This window comes from Mustelus asterias, unplaced genomic scaffold (assembly GCF_964213995.1).
Source record: "Mustelus asterias unplaced genomic scaffold, sMusAst1.hap1.1 HAP1_SCAFFOLD_870, whole genome shotgun sequence".
Taxonomy (NCBI): Eukaryota; Metazoa; Chordata; class Chondrichthyes; order Carcharhiniformes; family Triakidae; genus Mustelus; species Mustelus asterias.
This window is the reverse complement of record NW_027590816.1, coordinates 25,110-44,314: the sequence shown is the minus strand read 5'-3', so window position 1 is coordinate 44,314 and position 19,205 is coordinate 25,110. Positions and strand designations below refer to the sequence as shown.

The following is a 19,205-nucleotide window of genomic DNA, read 5'->3' as shown; positions in this document are numbered from 1 at the left end:
TCTCACAGCTCATAAATTTCAAACAATGAATCCTCAGCATTCTCTCTCACAGCTATATCTTCTTAAAGGGACAGAGCACTACAAGCTCACAACTCCTTGATTAAAATAAGATACAAGATCCTTCATTATAACTTAACCTTTTTTAAGCCAACCTACAAGGATTGATTTAGAGGCAACATCTTTGTTGATTTAAAATCCCAAACACGTTACACCCAAACACCGGCAAAATCTTTGTTCTTTATCTGGGGATAAAATTCTCAGTAATTCCAAATTCCTCCAGGCTATGCTTAATATTTCCACATTTAACTTATTCCCAGAAATCCTCAATTACAAACTAAAATAGGCACAAGTTTCCGGGCAGTCACAGGAATATGGTCAAGATAGTCCAGTCCCACAATGCGTCACATTCAATCTGCAGTCCTTCAATTATAACAGAATATGTGGCTGTATGTAGGTGCCTTGGCCATGGTCAACCCCAACCCCAAGGGTGCCTTCTTGAACTGCTGCAATGCCTGAGGTGCACGTACATCCACAGTTCTGTTAGGAAGGGATTTCCAGCTACATATTCCAGACTTTCACTAGACTGCAGGTGGATATCAGATTGATATATTCCATTCAACCACACCCAAGGTGAGTTATTCCAATTCCTTTATTGTCCAGGACAATATATTCACAATATCTTTAAAATAGAAATTAAACATTCCCATTTGATTTGAGACAGTAACATATTCTGTTAGTTTGTTCTTTATTGTCAATGTCAGGCTGGGGTTGTTCTCCTTGGAGCAAAGGAGGTTGAGGGGAGATTTGATAGAGGTGGACAAGATTCTGACAGGTTTAGATAAGGTAGACAAAAAAAAGCTGTTCCCATTAGCTGAAGGGACAAGGACGAGGGGGACACAGATTTCTTGTTTTGGGTCAGAGATGCAAGAGGCGGTGGGGGGTGGGAAGAGATGTGAGGAAGAATATTCTGATGCAGCGAATGGTAATGACATGAAACTCGCTGCCTACGAGGGAGGAGGAAGTAGAGACAATAAACAATTAAAAAGGAAATTGGATGGGCATTTGGGATGTTCCAAACAGAACGAAGAACAAAGAAAATTACAGCACAGAAACAAGCCCTTTGGCCCTCCAAGCCTGCAGCAACCATGCTGCCCGTCTGAACTAAAACCCCTACCTTTCCAGGGACCATATCCCTCTATTCCTATGCTATTCATATATTTGTCAAGACACATCTTAAAAGTCACTATCGTATCTGCTTCCACTACCTTCCCCGGCAACGAGTTCCAGGCACCCCCCACCCTCTGTGTAAAAAACCTGCCTTGTACATCTCCTTTAAACCTTGCCCCTCGCACCTTAAACCTATGCCCCGAGTAATTGACTCTTCCACCCTGGGAAAAAGCTTCTGACTATCCACTCTGTCCATGCCCCTCATAATCTTGTAGACTTCTATCAGGTCGCCCCCCCCCCCGTCAACCTCCGTCGCTCCGGTGAGAACAAACCAAGTTTCTCCAACCTCTCCTCATAGCTAATGCCCTCCACACCAGGCAACATCCTGATAAATATTTTCCGTACCCTCTCCGAAGCTTCCACATCCTTCTGGTAGTGTGGTGACCAGAATTGAACACGAGATTCCAAGTGCGGTCGAACTAAGGTTCTATAAAGCTGCAACATGACTTGCCAATTTTTAAACTCAATGCCCCGGCCGATGAAGGCAAGCATGCCGTATGCCTTCTTGATTATCTTCTCCACCTGCATTGCCACTTTCAGTGACCTGTGTACCTGTACACCCAGATCCCTCTGCCTATGAATACTCTTAAGGGTTCTGCCATTAACTGTATATTTCCCATCTGTATTAGACCTTCCAAAATGCATTACCTCACATTTGTCCGGATTAAACGTCATCTGCCATCTCTCCGCCCAAGTCTCCAACTGATCTATATCCTGCTGTATCCTCTGCCGGTCCCCATCGCTATCCGCAATTCCACCAACCTTTGTGTCGTCCACAAACTTACTAATCAAACCAGTTACATTTTCCTCCAAATCATTTATATATATTACAAGCAGCACTGATCGCTGAGGAATGTCACTTGTCACAGCCCTCCATTCAGAAATGTACCTTTGCACTGCCAACCTCTGTTTTCTTCTGACTAAATATCTCGAAACTTCCTAACACCCTGTCACTCTGTGATCCTTGTGACATTTGAAACCAGGTATTCGCAAAAAGACTCAAACAGCATCAGCCCACTGGAGGCTGAGACCAGCCAGTCCAGCACAAAGAAACCCTCTGACCCTTCCCATTGACCAACTGTGAGAATGAACAAAATGCAATCCTGGATGCAACTGAGGGCAGAAAAATAACATCAGAATCCAACCACTGTCATCACTCGTGAACTCGCTGGTGCCTCAGCAGCCGGGATGAAACGCTGAAACCCTTCCCACACACAGAGCAGGTGAATGGCCTCTCCCCAGTGTGAACTCGCTGGTGCGTCTGCAGGTTGGATAACTGAGTGAATTCTTGCCCGCACTGAGAGCAGGTGAACGGCCTCTCTCCTGTGTGAACTCGCTGGTGTGTTTGCAGGTTGGATAGCTGAGTGAATCCCTTCCCACACTGAGAGCAGGTGAACGGCCTCTCCCCTGTGTGAACTCGCTGGTGTGTCCGCAGGCTGGATGACTGAGTGAATCCCTGCCCACACTGAGAGCAGGTGAATGGTTTCTCCCCAGTGTGAACTCGCTGGTGTGTCCGCAGGTCGGATAACTGAGTGAATCCCTTCCCACACTGAGAGCAGGTGAATGGTCTCTCCCCAGTGTGAACTCGCTGGTGTGTCTGCAGGCTGGATAACCGAGTGAATCCCTTCCCACACTGAGAGCAGGTGAACGGCCTCTCCCCCGTGTGAACTCGCTGGTGTGTCCGCAGATGGGTTGACCGAGTGAATCCCTTCCCACACTGAGAGCAGGTGAACGGCCTCTCCCCAGTGTGAAGTCGCTGGTGTGTCCGCAGGCTGGATAACTGAGTGAATCCCTTCCCACACTGAGAGCAGGTGAACGGCCTCTCTCCAGTGTGAACTCGCTGGTGTCTCTGCAGGCTGGATAACTGAATGAATCCCTTGCCACACTGAGAGCAGGTGAATGGCCTCTCCCCAGTGTGAACTCGCTGATGCGTCTGCAGGTGGGATGACAGAGTGAATCCCTTCTCACATTGAGAGCAGGTGAACGGCCTCTCCCCAGTGTGAACTCGCTGATGTCTCTGCAGGTGGGATGACCGAGTGAATCCCTTCCCACACTGAGAGCAGATGAATGGGGGTTTCTCCCCAGTGTGAACTCGCTGGTGTGCCCGCAGGTCGGATGACCGAGTGAATCCCTTCCCACACTGAGAGCAGGTGAATGGCCTCTCCCCAATGTGAATTCGCTGGTGTGTCAGCAGGCTGGATGACCGAGTGAATCCCTCCCCACACTGAGAGCAGGTGAATGGCCTCTCCCCAGTGTGAACTCGCTGGTGTGTCCGCAGCTCGGATAACTGAACGAATCCCTTCCCACATTGAGAGCAAATGAATGGCCTCTCCCCAGTGTGAACTCGCTGGTGTCTCTGCAGGCTGGATAACTGAGTGAACCTCTTCCCACACTGAGAGCAGGTGAACGGCCTCTCCCCAGTGTGAATTCGCTGGTGTGTCAGCAGGCTGGATGACCGAGTGAATCCCTCCCCACACTGAGAGCAGGTGAACGGCCTCTTCCCAGTGTGAATTCGCTGGTGTGTCAGCAGGCTGGATGACCGAGTGAATCCCTCCCCACACTGAGAGCAGGTGAACGGCCTCTCCCCACTGTGAACTCGCTGGTGTATCTGCAGGCTGGATAAATGAGTGAATTCCTTCTCACACTGAGAGCAGGTGAACGGCCTCTCCCCACTGTGAACTCCTTGGTGTGTCTGCATATGGGATGACTGAGTGAATCCCTCCCCACATTGAGAACAGGTGAATGGCCTCTCTCCAGTGTGAACTCGCTGGTGTGTCCGCAGGCTGGATAAATAAGTGAATTCCTTCTCACACTGAGAGCAAGTGAATGGCCTCTCTCCAGTGTGAACTCGTTGGTGTATCTGCAGGCTGGATAACCGAGTGAATCCCTTCCCACACTGAGAGCAGGTGAAGGGCCTCTCCCCAGTGTGAACTTGCTGGTGTCTCTGCAGGTGGGATGACTGAGTGAATCCCTCCCCACACTGAGAGCAGGTGAACGGCCTCTCTCCAGTGTGAACTCGTTGGTGTCTCTGCAGGTTGGATAACTGACTGAATCCCTTCCCACATTGAGAGCAGATGAACGGCCTCTCCCCAGTGTGGCTGCGCCGATGAGCTTCCAGCTCTGATGGGGTTTCGTATCCCTTCCCACAGTCCGCACATTTCCATGGTTTCGCCATGGTGCAGGTGTCCTTACCTCTCTCTTGGGTGGACAATTAGTTGAAACTTCGTCCACACACAGAACAAGATTACAGTCTCTACCTGCTGTGAATGGTGTGATATTTATTCAGACTGTGTAACTGGTTAAAGCTCTTTAGTCAGTGCATTGGAACACTCTCACTCAAGTGTGGCAGTGTGTTGACGCTTTTTCACTCACACTGACATTTCAAATCTTTTCAAATCGACAGACTGGACAATCATTTCTCCTTCTGGATTCAAAGTCCGATGATATTGAGGTCCCAAGGAATATAACTCTGTCAGATCGAGACGTGACGTTTGAGATTTCAGCCTGTGATTCCTCTTTCAATATCCTGTAAAATGAGTTTACAAAAGTCATCAGTGTCAGTACAGGATAGAAATTCAGAACAATTTCTATGGAACATTCTTTCCTCTCTCATTCAGAGGGTGGGTTCTCCCCCGCACATGCACAGCTTCCCCTCTCCCTCGCACATTTTGCCGTCCCGGGGAGGGGGAGATCACCAAGCGGCTTCTCGCTCTGGCCGGAGCTGTCAGCCGGTTGCCTGGAAACCTTGGCTCGATGTGGTGCAGGGGGAGGGGAACAATGGGTGGGGGCGGGGCTCCTGGGTCCGCGCGCCGAGCCTGCGCATTGGAACCCGGAGACATCACCGCGGAGCAGAGTGATTTCTATTGGCTGATTCAGGCAGGGCTCTATCGTGTCGTCACAATGCGGAAGTTGTCCAATGAGCTTCAGAGTGAAACTTCGCTCTCCGATCACATTCCATTGTGACGTCACACCCTCACCCAGTCCATTGTGACGTCACACCCTCACCCATTCCATTGTGACGTCACACTATCACCCATTGCATTGTGACGTCACACCCTCACCCATCCCATTGTGATGTCACACCCTCACCCAGTCCATTGTGAAGTCACACTATCACCCATTGCATTGTGACGTCACACCCTCACTCATTCCATTGTGACGTCAGGGCTTCACTCTCCGATCACAATCCCTGCCGGCCTCCCACATGCAGCCTCAATGGCGGCAGTCAGCCCGGGTCTAACACTACAAGCTGCCGCTCCATTTGGTACAAAGGGGGGGACCGGGAAGTTCATTTCCGGGGTTTGGGTTTGAACAACATGCTTACAAAGTCTCTCCACCCACCCGCCACATTTATCATTCCCCGCACGCCGCCCTCTACCTCGTATTGATCTCGCTTCCAAGTTAAACCCGGCCGTCCGTCGCCATTACCCGCACTGCGCATGCTTCAGGTCCCGCCCCTCATTCACTCCGATTGGCTGGAGGACCAGCCGCTCCTGCTCAGTCCTCCAGCCCCGCCCCCTCTTCCTATTGGTCCGGAGCTGCCGTCAATCAGTCCCCGGGCATTGTGATGTGGAGCATGCGCAGTGTCATTGCTGTCCTTGGCGCTTGTTTTTCGCGGAGAAGCGGAGTCAGCGTTAGGCGGTGGCTGGGAGGATTTGGAAACACTTTGTGGATCCGCAAACCCTTCAGAATCATTGTCAGCTCCCTGGTTTGCAGCTGCGGGGCTTCTCCCTCCCTCCCGGGAACAGGCCCAGGTTAACGGCCCCATCCTGGCTCAGCCACTGGAGGATGGTTCACATCAGAGGATGGGGGAGGGGGACAATAAATAAGAGGTTACACTTTGGCCTCAAATCAATGAGGACTCTGATCTCTGGGAAGGAAGGAAACCCTGGGAGGTGGGCGGGGAGGATTCACAAACACCCGCTGGAGTCCCCAATAAGACCCATTGGTTTTATTGTCAGTCTGCAGACAGCAGCTGGAGAACTGAACCCAGACAGAGGAGAGGGAGGGAGAAAACTGGGAGTGGAGGAAAGAAATGGTGAGATGGGTTTGGATTTCAGCCCAGGGAAGAGGGAGAGTGTGTGGGACGGAGATTTACAGATTTGGGGGAACAAGAGAGGAAAATTTTTTCCAGACAAACTAGAATTGTCTGTTCAGAGTTTGTATCGTGTTCTGACAGTGATGACTTTTCTAAACTGTTTTTACAGGATATTGGAAGTGAAAGATTGGCAGACAGAAAACTCAAACCGGACATCACATCTGACAAAGTCATTCAGTTCCTTCGGAGCTGAATATCATTGGTCTTTGAATATAGAAAGAGAAATATTTGTCTGTTCTGCCTGTGGGCAAAGAAATTAAACATCAGTGTGACCGGAAAAGCATCGAGACAAACACACACCCGAGTGAGAGTGTTCCAGTGAACTGAATGTGGAAAGAGCTTTAACCAGTTACACAGCCTGAAAAAACATCACAGTTCACAGCAGGGTGAAACTACGTGTATGTTGTGTGTGTGGATGAGGCTTGAACTGATCATCCAACCTGGAGAAACAAGGACACCAGCACCATGGAGAAACCGTGGAAATGTGTGGATTGTGGGAAGGGATTCGGTTTCCCATCACAACTGGAAGTTCATCGGCGCAGTCACACTGGGGAGAGACTGTTCACCTGCTCTGTTTGTGGGAAGGGATTCACCCATTCATACAACCTTCTGACTCACCAACGGGTTCACACTGGGGAGAGGCCGTTCACCTGCCCTGTGTGTGGGAAGGGATTCACTCGCTCATCCCACATTGTGACACACCAACTTGTTCACACTGATGAGAGACTGTTTACATGTTCTGACTGTGAGAAGAGTTTTAAATGCAAAAAGGATCTGCTGATGCACCAACGTATTCACACTGGGGAGAGACCGTTCACCTGCTCTGTGTGTGGGAAAGGATTCATTCAGTCATCCCACCTGCAGACACATCAACTTGTTCACTCTGATAACAAACTTTTTCATTGTTCTAACTGTGAGAAGAGCTTTAAAAACAAAAAGGATCTGCTAACGCACCAATATGCTCACACTGGGGAGAGGCCATTCACCTGCTGTGTGTGTGGGAAGGGATTCAGCCGTCCATCTGCCCTACTGAATCACCAGAGAATTCACACTGGGGAGAGGCCCTTCACCTGCTCCGACTGTGGGAAGGGATTTATTAATTCATCCAACCTTCTGATACACCAGCAACTCCACACAGGGGATCGACCGTTCACCTGCTCTGAATGTGGGAAGGGATTCACCCGTTCATACAACCTTCTGACACACCAGCAGGTTCACAGTGAGGAGAGGCCATTCACTTGCTCCGTGTGTGGGAAGGGATTCACTCGTTCATCCAACCTATTGAATCACCAGCGAGTTCACACTGGGGAGAGGCCGTTCCCCTGCTCTGTCTGTGGGAAGGGATTTTCTCATTTATCTTATCTTCTGAAACACCAGCGAGTTCACACTGGGGAGAGGCCGTTCACCTGTAATGTCTGTGGAAAGGGATTTGTTCAGTCATCCCACCTGCTAACACACCGGCGAGTTCACAAGGGACTGCAAGGTTTGGATTCTACACTTATTGATGCTGTTAATCATATCCAGGTCTGAATCATGTTCACTCTGACTTTTTTCTTCTGTTGAGGTTTGATATTCTGAATAAATGTGAAATAGACATTTGATTGAATCATTGTTGTAGATTTTTGTCTTTTCCATTTGAGTGTTTAACGTCACCAGGCTGGAGCTCAGAAAGGGCAATCTGAGGGAGGGTCATACAGTAGGAACAGAACTTAATTCTTGACACAGTCCTTCAGGGTCTCGCTGAGAGGGACAAACAGCACTTTGGTCTTTTTCATCACTTTTCACTGACAGCAAAGTCCCCGCGTGGGTGAATCCTGAGGTGTGTGAGAAATGTGTCCCAGTCGTTCTTTTCCATGGTTCAGAGCTCCTAGACACGGAAAAGAAGCTCCTTTACAACTGTGTTTAGAGTCAGGAAGAACAATGGTGAATGCTGGAAACGTGCTGTCAAAGATTGGTGTAAAACTGGGATCTATTCCTGACTGAGAGTGAAACGGCAGGTTTAGGTTTCCAGACTTAGAATGAAAAAAAGTCTAAAACATTTTAATGTGTGTGTGTCAGTCCTGGTTTATTGAACAGACACTGGCTTCAAATAAATTGGTTGAAGTCTGCATCAAAGTAGCAGCTGGAGACGTTCAAAGGAGCCTGTTAACTGCTGGGTCAATGAGACAACAATTTGATTCCCAGATAGAGAAGGAGCTGCAGTGTGTGTCCAAGAATTCTCAGTTTTGTTGTGTGCTTCCCATCCACTATCCTTCTAAATAAACCTCACTCCTATCAGCCTTTAACCATTATAAACAGAACAGAGAGAAGCTGAGCAGCAACAGAGCCCTGACTGACCATTTAAGAATGAGTGATGTGTTTAGCTGAAGTTTCCTGTTGGTAGTTTTCTGGGTGATCTCCTTATTTTGATCATTCTCAGTGATCCCTGGGTGTGTGAACCTCCTCTCCTCTCTTTCAGACATTCACTCACTTAACATCTCCTCTCTCTCAGAAACTCAATCATTCAACATCTCTCATCTCTCTTAACACTCACTGAACGTTTCTCTCTCTCTCCAGGCATTCACTCACACTTACCTTCCACCTCCCTTACACTCTAACCTCGCTCCTGTCTCACATTCACTTAACCTCTCTCCTCTCGGATACCGTGTTCGTCACTTAATGTCTCTCTATCTTTCTTTCAAACACTCACTCATTTAACCTTCCTATTTCAGATAATGCTTAAACTTATTCATTGTTTTCTCTCTCTCATTACCTCTCTCTGAAAAAGCACAAACACACTTCATCTCTCTTCGCTGTCTGAGAAAACATCTAATTGATGGAGATTCAATCCTCTCTGTTTCTCTCTCCCACTTCCTCTGACAGGCCCTGACTCACTTTAAATCTCCTCTTTTCTAATAACCCTCTTTGGGAAAACTCATTTGTTCTCTAATTCCTCCTCACTTCTCCCAGTGATGACCCTCAGTCCATCTCCCAATTCAGTGAATGTGTTAAAAATCCATAATAATCTCCTTTCTTTATTGTTTAAAATGGGAATGGAGCTGAATGTAATGCTGAGACCGGCAGCAATCTGTGTGGTTGTTCTTGATGCTGTCAGAGTGAGTTCACCCTCACAGACAGGAAGACTGTTCATGGTGATAACATCAAACTGACACCGGCTGTTTCATTCTCAGGTATCACAACTTCCTGTTTCTCTGCTGCCGGTTCCAAACCTCACATCTCACTTCTGAGCAGAAAATAAATCCAGGGACAACAATCTGGTGAGAACATCTGTCAGTGCGGCCTATATCTGTCCACAGAGTCGCGGCAGAGTCACACAGATCACATTGTGGTGACATTTACAAATGAGCCTGTTATTTCTGTTCAGAGTTTCCATTTGCAGATATAGCCAGCTGTGTCTGTGGATCAGTTACTGAATCATAGAAACCCTACAGTGCAGAAAGAGGCCATTTGGCCCATCGAGTCTGTACCGACCACAATCCCACCCAGGCCCTACCCCCATATCCCTCCATATTTTTACCCGCTAATCCCTCTAACCTACACATCTCAGAAAACTAAGGGGCAAATTTAGCATGGCCAATCAGCCTAACCCACACATCTTTGGACAGTGGGAGGAAACTGGAGCACCCGGAGGAAACCCACGCAGACACGAGGAGAATGTGCAAACTCCACACAGACAGTGACCCGAGCCGGAATCGAACCCAGGTCCCTGGAGCTGTGAAGCAGCAGTGCTAACCACTGTGCTACTGTGCCGCCCACTGAGTTCCCTCTGCTCTGACGTGGAGATGCCGACTCTGCTCCCCATAGCTGGGAACTGATAGCCTGCTCCCTTATATTCTATATCATTCTCTCTCTATTGCTTGTTTCCTCTGTTTCTCAGCTTTTATCTTTGACCGCCTCATCTTCCTGCTTTTTAAAATCTTTCTCAATTTTTCTCTCAGTCTTTCTGTCTCTCCCTCTGTACCTCTCTCAGGCTCTGTGTGTTCCTATTTGATCAAGATGTTCAAAATCATGAAGAGTTTCTGATTGATTATAGAGGGATAAACAGGGAGAAAAGCAGAAAAACCCGGCAGGTCCGGCGGCATCTGTTCAGAGAGTTAACATTTTGAGTCCATATAATTCTTCAGGGCAGGAAAAACATGGGTTATCCATCTTAGATCAGGGAATGTGATGGGGAGATTTAATAGAGGTGTTTAAAATGACAAATGATTAATGATAGTATCAATGGAGAGAAATTATCTCCCAGGAGCAGGAGGGTCTGTCGATGGAGAGAATCGATTTCCTTGGTGCAGGAGGGTCTGTAAGCAGAGGATACAGAGATTTAATTTAATTGACAACAGAATTGGAGGGGGTGATAAGGAGAATGTTTTACACAATAACTTCATATGATCTGGAATGCACAAACTGACAGGTGCTAGAAGCAGGTTTACTAGTAACTTTCAAAGGGAATTGGCTAAATACTTGCAGAAGGTAAATTGGCAGAGTTATGGTCAATGGGATTAATTGGACAGTTCACTCATCTTTGTGACATTCTGAATGTTTCTCTCCTCAGGTTTTAATATTTGATCTTTTCGATTATAATGTGTCTCAAACAGAAGATTAAAATATTGGGTTTGATGAGCTGTCAGATCTCTTTCCTGTGTGTCTGTGTAACTTGAGAACTGGAGATAACCATGAGAAGGAACTGATTATTTTCAGTTCCTCGAACAGATACACCTCAGATATCAGAAATCCCTGGAGTTTCCCATGTCCTCATTATTCTCCCCTTGAGTATAACAGCTCTCAGTCAGGCCGAGTCAGTCACATGTGTCTCTGTCATGATGTTTCCACTTGTATTTTATCACTCACCTCCCAGTGACACTCACCATAACACAGACACCTTAAAATATCATTGTTCCCTTACACTTTGTCCTCCTATTATAATCAAATGTTTGTTGGGCCTCTTGTCTCCCTTAATGTCAGATTACCTGCAGTTAAAATGACCTCAGAGACACTGAAACCGACCTTTGTGATTGTTATACCAGACTCCAATCAGCCCCAGGGGCTGCAGTTGTAAAATACAGTAAGAGTTTTAACAACACCAGGTTAAAGTCCAACAGGTTTATTTGGTAGCAAATACCATTATCTTTCGGAGTGCTGCTCCTTCGTCAGCGCTCCGAAAGCTAATGGTATTTGCTACCAAATAAACCTGTTGGACTTTAACCTGGTGTTGTTAAAACTCTTATTGTGTTCACCCCAGTCCAACGCCGGCATCTCCACATCATGACAACCATCGACGTTGTAAAATACAGCAGAATTGGAATAACAGACAGGTTATTGTCTGATACTGACAGTGGCAGAGTAGCACACACCGGAATCTAAACACATTATATCAATGGGCCATGACTCACTCACACTATCAAATGAAACCTAAACTTTGGTTATGGTGCACTAGATACTGACTGTATTACCATTACATTGGATCTAATGCTGTGTTCGCTAACATACTGCAACGTGACTCTTATTATTTGAACAAACATTGTATTTGTTGCACTCAGAGTAAGTCAGTGCTTTGCTGTGTTGTCTCTGTGTTCCATCTCCACTCTGATTGTATTGGAGCCTGTGTGTGTCACTGTTACACTCAGAGTAAGTCAGTGCTTTGCTGTGTTGTCTCTGTGCTCCATCCCCACTCTGATTGTATTGGAGCCTGTGTGTGTCACTGTTACACTCAGAGTAAGTCAGTGCTTTGCTGTGTTGTCTCTGTGCTCCATCCCCACTCTGATTGTATTGGAGCCTGTGTGTGTCATTGTTACACTCAGAGTAAGTCAGTGCTTTGCTGTGTTGTCTCTGTGCTCCATCTCCACTCTGATTGTATTGGAGCCTGTGTGTGTCATTGTTACACTCAGAGTAAGTCAGTGCTTTGCTGTGTTGTCTCTGTGCTCCATCCCCACTCTGATTGTATTGGAGTCTGTGTGTGTCATTGTTACACTGAGACTCTGTCACTGTGATTATTGGACAAACAGCAAGTCACCGTCACAATGCCCGGCTGATTGACGGCAGCGCGGACCAATGGGAAGAGGGGGCAGTGCTGGAGGACCGATCTGGAGCGGTCGGTCCTCCAACCAATAGGAGCGAAAGAGGGGCGGGGCCAACTTTAACTCGAGCATGCGCAGTGTGAGTAATGACGATGGAAAACGGCGTTTGTTTTGGGCTCGGAAATCTGTTAGAGGTGATTGGCGGTACGGAGAGAGCAATGGATCGCCCGGGTGGGTGGAAACGCTGCGTAAGCATGTTGTGTAAACCGCAAACCGCGGAAGAGAACTTCCCGGACCCAGTTTGTACCGAGCAGGGCTGCAGCTCCTCATGTTCGTCGGGTTAACGTTTGCCATCTTTATTGGGGGCAATATGCAGCAGTGCGCATGTGCAAGTTTGTAGCGGGCAATGTTGTCAATCAGTGGGAGGCGCTTGTTCCCCATTGTTCAGAATAGAGACAACTTGTCCATCAAACTGCATCAACCCTTTGAGTCCCAATGTCTTATTGATGAGACAGAGCGGTGACAGAGAAGGAAAAAGAAAGGGAAATAAAAACAGAAAATGCTGGAAAATCTCTGCAGATCTGACAGCATAGAACATAGAACATTACAGCGCAGTACAGGCCCTTCGGCCCTCAATGTTGCGCCGACCTGTGAAACCAATCTAAAGCCCCTCTAATCTACACTATTCCAATACCATCCATATGTTTATCCAATGACCATTTAAATGCCCTTAATGTTGGTGAGTCCACTACTGCTGTAGGCAGGGCATTCCACGCCCTTACTACTCTCTGAGTGAAGAACCTACCTCTGACATCTGTCCTATATCTATCACCCCTCAATTTAAAGCTATGACCCCTCGTGCTAGATATCACCATCCAAGGAAAAAGGCTCTCACTGTCCACCCTATCTAATCCTCTGATCATCTTGTACGCTTCTATTAAGTCACCTCTTAACCTTCTTCTCTCTAACGAAAAATTACACTGTAGATAAGTAAGCCCCACCAACTTTCCCAGAAGACTAAGGAAATTTGGCATGTCCGCTACGACTCTCACCAACCTTTACGGCTCCCGGGTCAAGGTCAGGGTAGGAGGATAAACATTCTCTCCACCTCCGTGTCTTTTTCTACCGCGCGGAGGCGTCTCCTGTGCGGGCTGCTGCTGCACACCTTCCACTACCGCCTCCTCGCCTGTCGCCCAGATACACCTTGGCGGGCCTTGTTTCCGTAGAGGTCCTCTACGGAGGGATTGCCCCAATTACATCGGGGACCTGGGGTGAAGGGTGATGCATGCAGCAGTTCCGCACAACCGTAGGATTCACTGGTTCACGGGCTATGAAGCTTGCCCCTTCTGTGGCCTTGTGGGGTCCGTGGACCATGTCTATGTTTTGTGTCTTAGGTTGCACTCTCTTTTTGTTGGGGTCGGGATGGCGACCTCCTCGTGAACCTGCTCCTGGGATTGGCGAAACGCGCCATTTACATGTCCAGGCACCGGGCGATCGAGGGGGCCGTCCATCCTGACTGTTTTCCCCTCTACCGCAGCTACGTTCGCGGCCGGGTGTCCCTGGAGAGGGAGCATGCGGTGTCCACGGGCGCGATTGACGCCTTCTGTGCCCGTTGGGCACTGCAGGGGTTGGGGTGCGTTATTGACCCTAATAATCACATTTTAATTTGATGTTTTTAAGTTTCCTTTGTACTTTGATTTTTGTTCGGGCTGTTCCTCCTCCTTTTGGGGAGCTGCCCCTTTTACTTTGTCCTGATTTAACTTGAGTTTGTTTATTTGTTTTGACCTAAAAGAGGGCAACATCTGTGAGTAAAACACTTTCTTTTCTCCCCTTTTCCATTTCTTTTCTCATTCTGGGGGAAATTGGGGACTTGCAGCAACTGAAGGGAAAGGAAGTGAATCCAGGGAGGCTGCAGACTCTGGAAAGGTTGGCCCAGGTCTCTCTCTCTCTCTTGAAGACATTGATATAGAAACATAGAAGGTAGAAGCAGGAGGAGGCCATTTGGCCCTTCGAGCCTGCTCCGCCATTCATTACAACCATGGCTGATCATCCAACTCAATAGCCTAATCCTGCTTTTTCCCCATAACCTGTGATCCCATTCGCCCCGAGTGCGATATCCAGCCGCCTCTTGAATACATTCAATGTTTTGGCATCAACTACTTCCTGTGGTAATAAATTCCACAGGGTGACCTCTCTTTGGGTGAAGAAATGTCTACTCACCTCCGTCCTAAATAGTCTCCCCTGAATCCTCAGACTGTGACCCCCGGTTCTGGACTCCATCGGGAACATCCTCCCTGCATCTATCTTGTCTAGACCTGTTAGAATTTTATAAGTCTCTTTGGGATTCCCTCTCATTCATATGAACTCCAACAAAAACAATCCGAACCTAGTCAATCTCTCCTCCTACATCAGTCCCGCAATTCCCTGAATCAGCCTGATGAACATCCTTTGCTCCCTCAGCTTGACACATTTATTTGTCTGGCGAAAAGGATGGTTCATAATTAAAGGGCAGCTTTCCCCAGGAGATGGCTGACATTTAAGTGGTACGGTACATTAATATAGGACAGAGATATGTCTACCCAGATTAGATATATTATTTATGTTTCTGTAAAAAAATACATTTATTATTATTTCTTGCGTTGTAATATAAGGCTGTAGCGATGTTATACATTTCCAGTCATAAAATGATTACAGCACAGAAGGAATCCATTTGGTAACTCGAGTCCATGCTGACTCTCTGTATAACATTCCAGTCCCATTCCCCCTCTATATCCCCGTTCTCCTGAAAGTTTATTTCCTTCAAGTGCCCATCCACTTTCATTTGTAAATAGAATCCATAGATATGGATGGAGATTTACAACTTTTTGGGAATGAAATATGAAAGAATGTTCCAGAGAAACTAGAATTGTCTGCTCTGAATTTCTATCCTATACTGACTGTGATGACTTTTGCAAACTCATTTCACAGGATTTTGAACGAGGAATCACAGGCAAAAATCTCAACTGTCACGTCTAGACAGAGTCATATTCCTTGGGATCTGAATATCTTGTAATATGGAACTGTAGCTACGTTATATATTTCCAGACATCTCTTCCCTCAGAGGGTTGTTAGTCTTTTGGATTTCTCTTCCACAGGGACCAGTGGAGGCTGAGGATCATTGAATATGTTCCAGTTCGACAGATCTTTGACTGACAAGGGTGTCAAGAGTTATGGGGAACAGACAAGAAGATGGAGCAAAAGCTAAGATGTGGGGGGATTTCTTCACTCAAGGATGTGGTAAAGATTTGGAATTCTCAACCCCTGAGGACAGTGAAGCCTCAGTCATCAACTATTTTCAAGAGCGAGATTGATTGGTTTCTAGATATTGAAGATATCAAGGGATATGGGTTTAGTGTGGGGAGAATGATGCTGAGGTAGATGAACGAATTATCTCATTGAATAGTTTAAAAGGCTCAATGGGCCAAATGGCCGACTGCAGCTCCTATTTGTTATGGTCTCTGTGTCCAGGACAGGAAGCAGTGAGCATGGATCTGTCAATCAGCCTCAATCAGCACCTTCAGGAGAATTGGGAGGGTGAATATTAGATACAGCAGAGTGAGAATGGAGGGAGAGTGTGTGGGATGGAGATTTACAGCTTTTTGGGGAATGAGAGAGGAAAGAATGTTCCATAGAAACTAGAATTGTCTGTTCTGAATTTCTATCCTGCACTGACACTGATGACTTTTATAAACTTGTTTTACAGGATATTGAAAGAGGAATCACAGGCCGAAATCTCAAACGTCACGTCTAGACGTGACAGAGTCATATTCCATGGGAGCTGAATATCATCAGACTTTGAATCTAGAAGGAGAAATGATTGTCCGGTCTGTTGATTTGAAAAGATTTCAAACATCAGTGTGACTGGAAAAGCACCAACACACTGCCACACTCGAGTGAGTGTGTTCCAATGCACTGACTAAAGAGCTTTAACCAGTTTCACAGCCTGAATAAATATCACACCATTCACAGCGGGGAGAGACTGTACCTGTGTTGTGAGTGTGGACGAGGCTTCAACTGATTGTCCACCCAAGACAGAGGCAAGGACACCTGCACCATGGAGAAACCATGGAAATGTGGGGACTGTGGGAAGAGATGCAGAGCCCCATCTCAGCTGGAAGCTCATCGGCGCAGCCACACTGGGGAGAGACCGTTCACCTGCTCTCAGTGTGGGGAGGGATTCACTCACTCATCCAACATGAAGAGACACCAGCGAGTTCACACTGGGGAGAGGCCATTCACCTGCTCTCAGTGTGGGAAGGGATTCGCTTGTTCATCCACCCTGCGGAAACACCAACGAGTTCACACTGGGGAGAGGCCGTTCACCTGCTCTCGATGTGGGGAGGGATTCACTCAGTCATCCCACCTGCAGAGACACCAGCGATTTCACACTGGGGAGAGGCCATTCACCTGCTCTGTGTGTGAGAAGAGATTCAGTCTTTTATCCCAGCTGCTGAGACACCAACAAGTTCACGAGTGATTCCAGGGGTTGGATTCTGCTGTTATTGTTTCTGCTCTCAATTACATCCAGGACTGCATTTTGTTCATTCTCACAGTTGGTCAATGGGGAGGGTCAGAGGGTTTCTTTCTGCTGGACTGGCCAGTCTCACAACATTGCCTCCTGTGGGCTGATGCTCTTTGAGTCTTGTTGCGAATACATGGTTTCAAATTTCACAAGGATCACAGAGTGACAGGGTGTTAGGAAGTTAAGAGTCACTATTTCTGTTTGAAACCCCTCAAATGCCTATCCAATTTCCTTTGTAATTGTTTATTGTCTCCACTTCTTCCACCCTCGTAGGCAGCGAGTTCCAGGTCATTACCATTTGCTGCATCAAAATATTCTTCCTCACATCCCCCCCTGCATCTCTGACCCAAAACCATAAATCTGTGTCCCCCTCGTTCTTGTCCCATCAGCGAATGGGAACAGCTTTTCTTTGTCCACCTTATCTAAACCTGTCAGAATCTTGTCCACCTCTATCAAATCTTCGTTCAACATGCTTTGCTCCAAGGAGAACAACCCCAGCCTGACATCGACAATGAAGGACAAACTAACAGAATATGTTAATACCTGAAATCAAATGGGAATGTTTAATTTCTGTTTTAAAGATATTGTAAATATATTGTCCTGGACAATAAAGGAATTGGAATAACTCACCTTGGGTGTGGTAGAATGGAATATATCAATCTGGTGTCCACCTACAGTTAGTGAAAGTCTGGAATGTGTAGCTGGAAATCCCTCCCTGACAGCACTGTGGGTGTACTTACACCTCAGACATTGTAGCAGTTCAGGAAGGCAGTGTTGGGGTTGACCATGGCCGAGGCAGCTACATACAGCCACATATTCTGTTATAATTGAAGGACAGCAGATTGAATGTGAGGCATTGTGAGACATGACTATCTTGACCACATTCCTGTGACTGCTCAGTTTCTGCAATCACGGACCATTAAAGCTGCTTAGCAGGGCCCCAACAGAGGACCTGGTGAGAATATTTACTCAGAATGAGTTAGAATTAACTGGGGTGGAACGGTGGTACAGTGGTTACCACTGCTGCATCACAGCGCCAGGGGCCCGGGTTCGATTTCCAGCTTAGATAACTGTGTGGAGTTTGCACATTCTCCCCATGTCTGTGTAGGTTTCCTCCGGGTGCTCCGGTTTCCTCCCACAGTCCAAAGAAGTGCAGGTTAAGTGCATTGGCCGTGCTAAGTTGCCTCTTAGTGTCAGGGGGACTAGCTGGGGTAAATGCATGGGGTTATGGGGATAGGGTCGGTGGGATTGTGGTTGGTGCAGACCTGATGGGCCGAATGGCCTCCTTCTGCACTATAGAGATTCAATGAGATTATTGCAGGACCGGCTGGTGTTCAGCGGCTGAGAAACCTGGAATCTGTGAAAAAGGGGTCTGACTAATCAACAAACGGGGGGAGGTTAAGAAGCGTTTTCAGGTGTGTTTAAATTATTTTATCATAAATGTGTGATAAGAACTGTGAGGGACTTGTGACCTGATAGTCGGTGAAGTGACGGTATACTCCAAGTAGCACTGGACTGAAAAGCAGATCTCAGAGAGTAGATTCCAATGATTATAATCTTACCCAAGCATGGCCAGTGAAAAATCAGAGCTCGAGTGGGGATCGGACAGGTCTCTTACCTGCCATTTGGAAACTAAGAACAAGAAACTTATCAATTAAAATGATTAGAGAATAGAGCCAACCTTTCGAGTCTGGATGACACTTCATAAGAGCTCTTATAAAGGGTCATCCAGACTCGAAACATTGGCTCTATTCTCTCTCCACAGATGCTGTCAGACCTGCTGAGATTTTCCAGCATTTTCTGTTATTTTTAAGATTCCAGTATCTGCAGTATTTTATGATAAAATGATTCGGTCTGATTGGAAACCCCACGACCCTCCCGCAAAACAGAGGGAGTGGTGGTAAAAGGAGAAAAAGGATAAGGATGATAAAGTCTGGGTTCTGATTCTCCGAGCCCATGTCGAATAAACAAAATGGGTGGATCAGTTTATAAAGAACAGAAGTTACCATCCCTGACAAAAACTGATCAAATTAAAGTAAATAGATTGAGGAATATAACAAAAAAAATTAATAGATGAAGTTTAAAATCATTTGTTTTGTTTTAAACTTGTGTAAAGTGATGTAATTGTGTGCTAAGTTTTTGCTGCTCACTCCCCACCCCTTTAGGTTCTGTAGAAAAGTTAACCCTTTCAGCAGACAGTTCATTTGTTTTTAAATCGGAATCATAGAATCTGAATAATATAATCATAATATAATATAATATATCATATAGTTGAGACCTGAATATTATCGACCTTTGATTCGAGAAG

At 46.8% G+C, this 19,205-nt stretch overlaps 2 protein-coding genes across 3 annotated transcripts in view; one reads left to right on the top strand and one right to left on the bottom strand.

Annotated features, from left to right (window-relative positions):
• Window positions 1-19,205, bottom strand: part of LOC144487552 (uncharacterized) — a 119,737-nt gene that overhangs the window by 91,168 nt on the left and 9,364 nt on the right. Inside the window, exon 3 of the mRNA XM_078205640.1 lies at window positions 2,477-3,797. Within this exon, the coding sequence (XP_078061766.1) occupies window positions 2,477-3,797 (1,321 nt within the window). The remainder of the gene's footprint in view (window positions 1-2,476; window positions 3,798-19,205) is intronic.
• LOC144487551 (uncharacterized) lies at window positions 6,287-17,527 on the top strand. Of its 2 annotated transcripts, none has more exons than XM_078205638.1 (2): window positions 6,287-6,699; window positions 16,354-17,521. In XM_078205638.1, the coding sequence occupies exon 2, from the start codon at window positions 16,430-16,432 to the stop codon at window positions 16,850-16,852; it is 423 nt and encodes a 140-aa protein (XP_078061764.1). In that variant the 5' UTR covers window positions 6,287-6,699; window positions 16,354-16,429; the 3' UTR covers window positions 16,853-17,521. The 2 variants fall into 2 exon arrangements, with proteins under 2 accessions (XP_078061764.1, XP_078061765.1); XM_078205639.1 differs by lacking the exon at window positions 6,287-6,699 and adding an exon at window positions 12,467-12,567 and having other exon boundaries at window positions 16,079-17,527.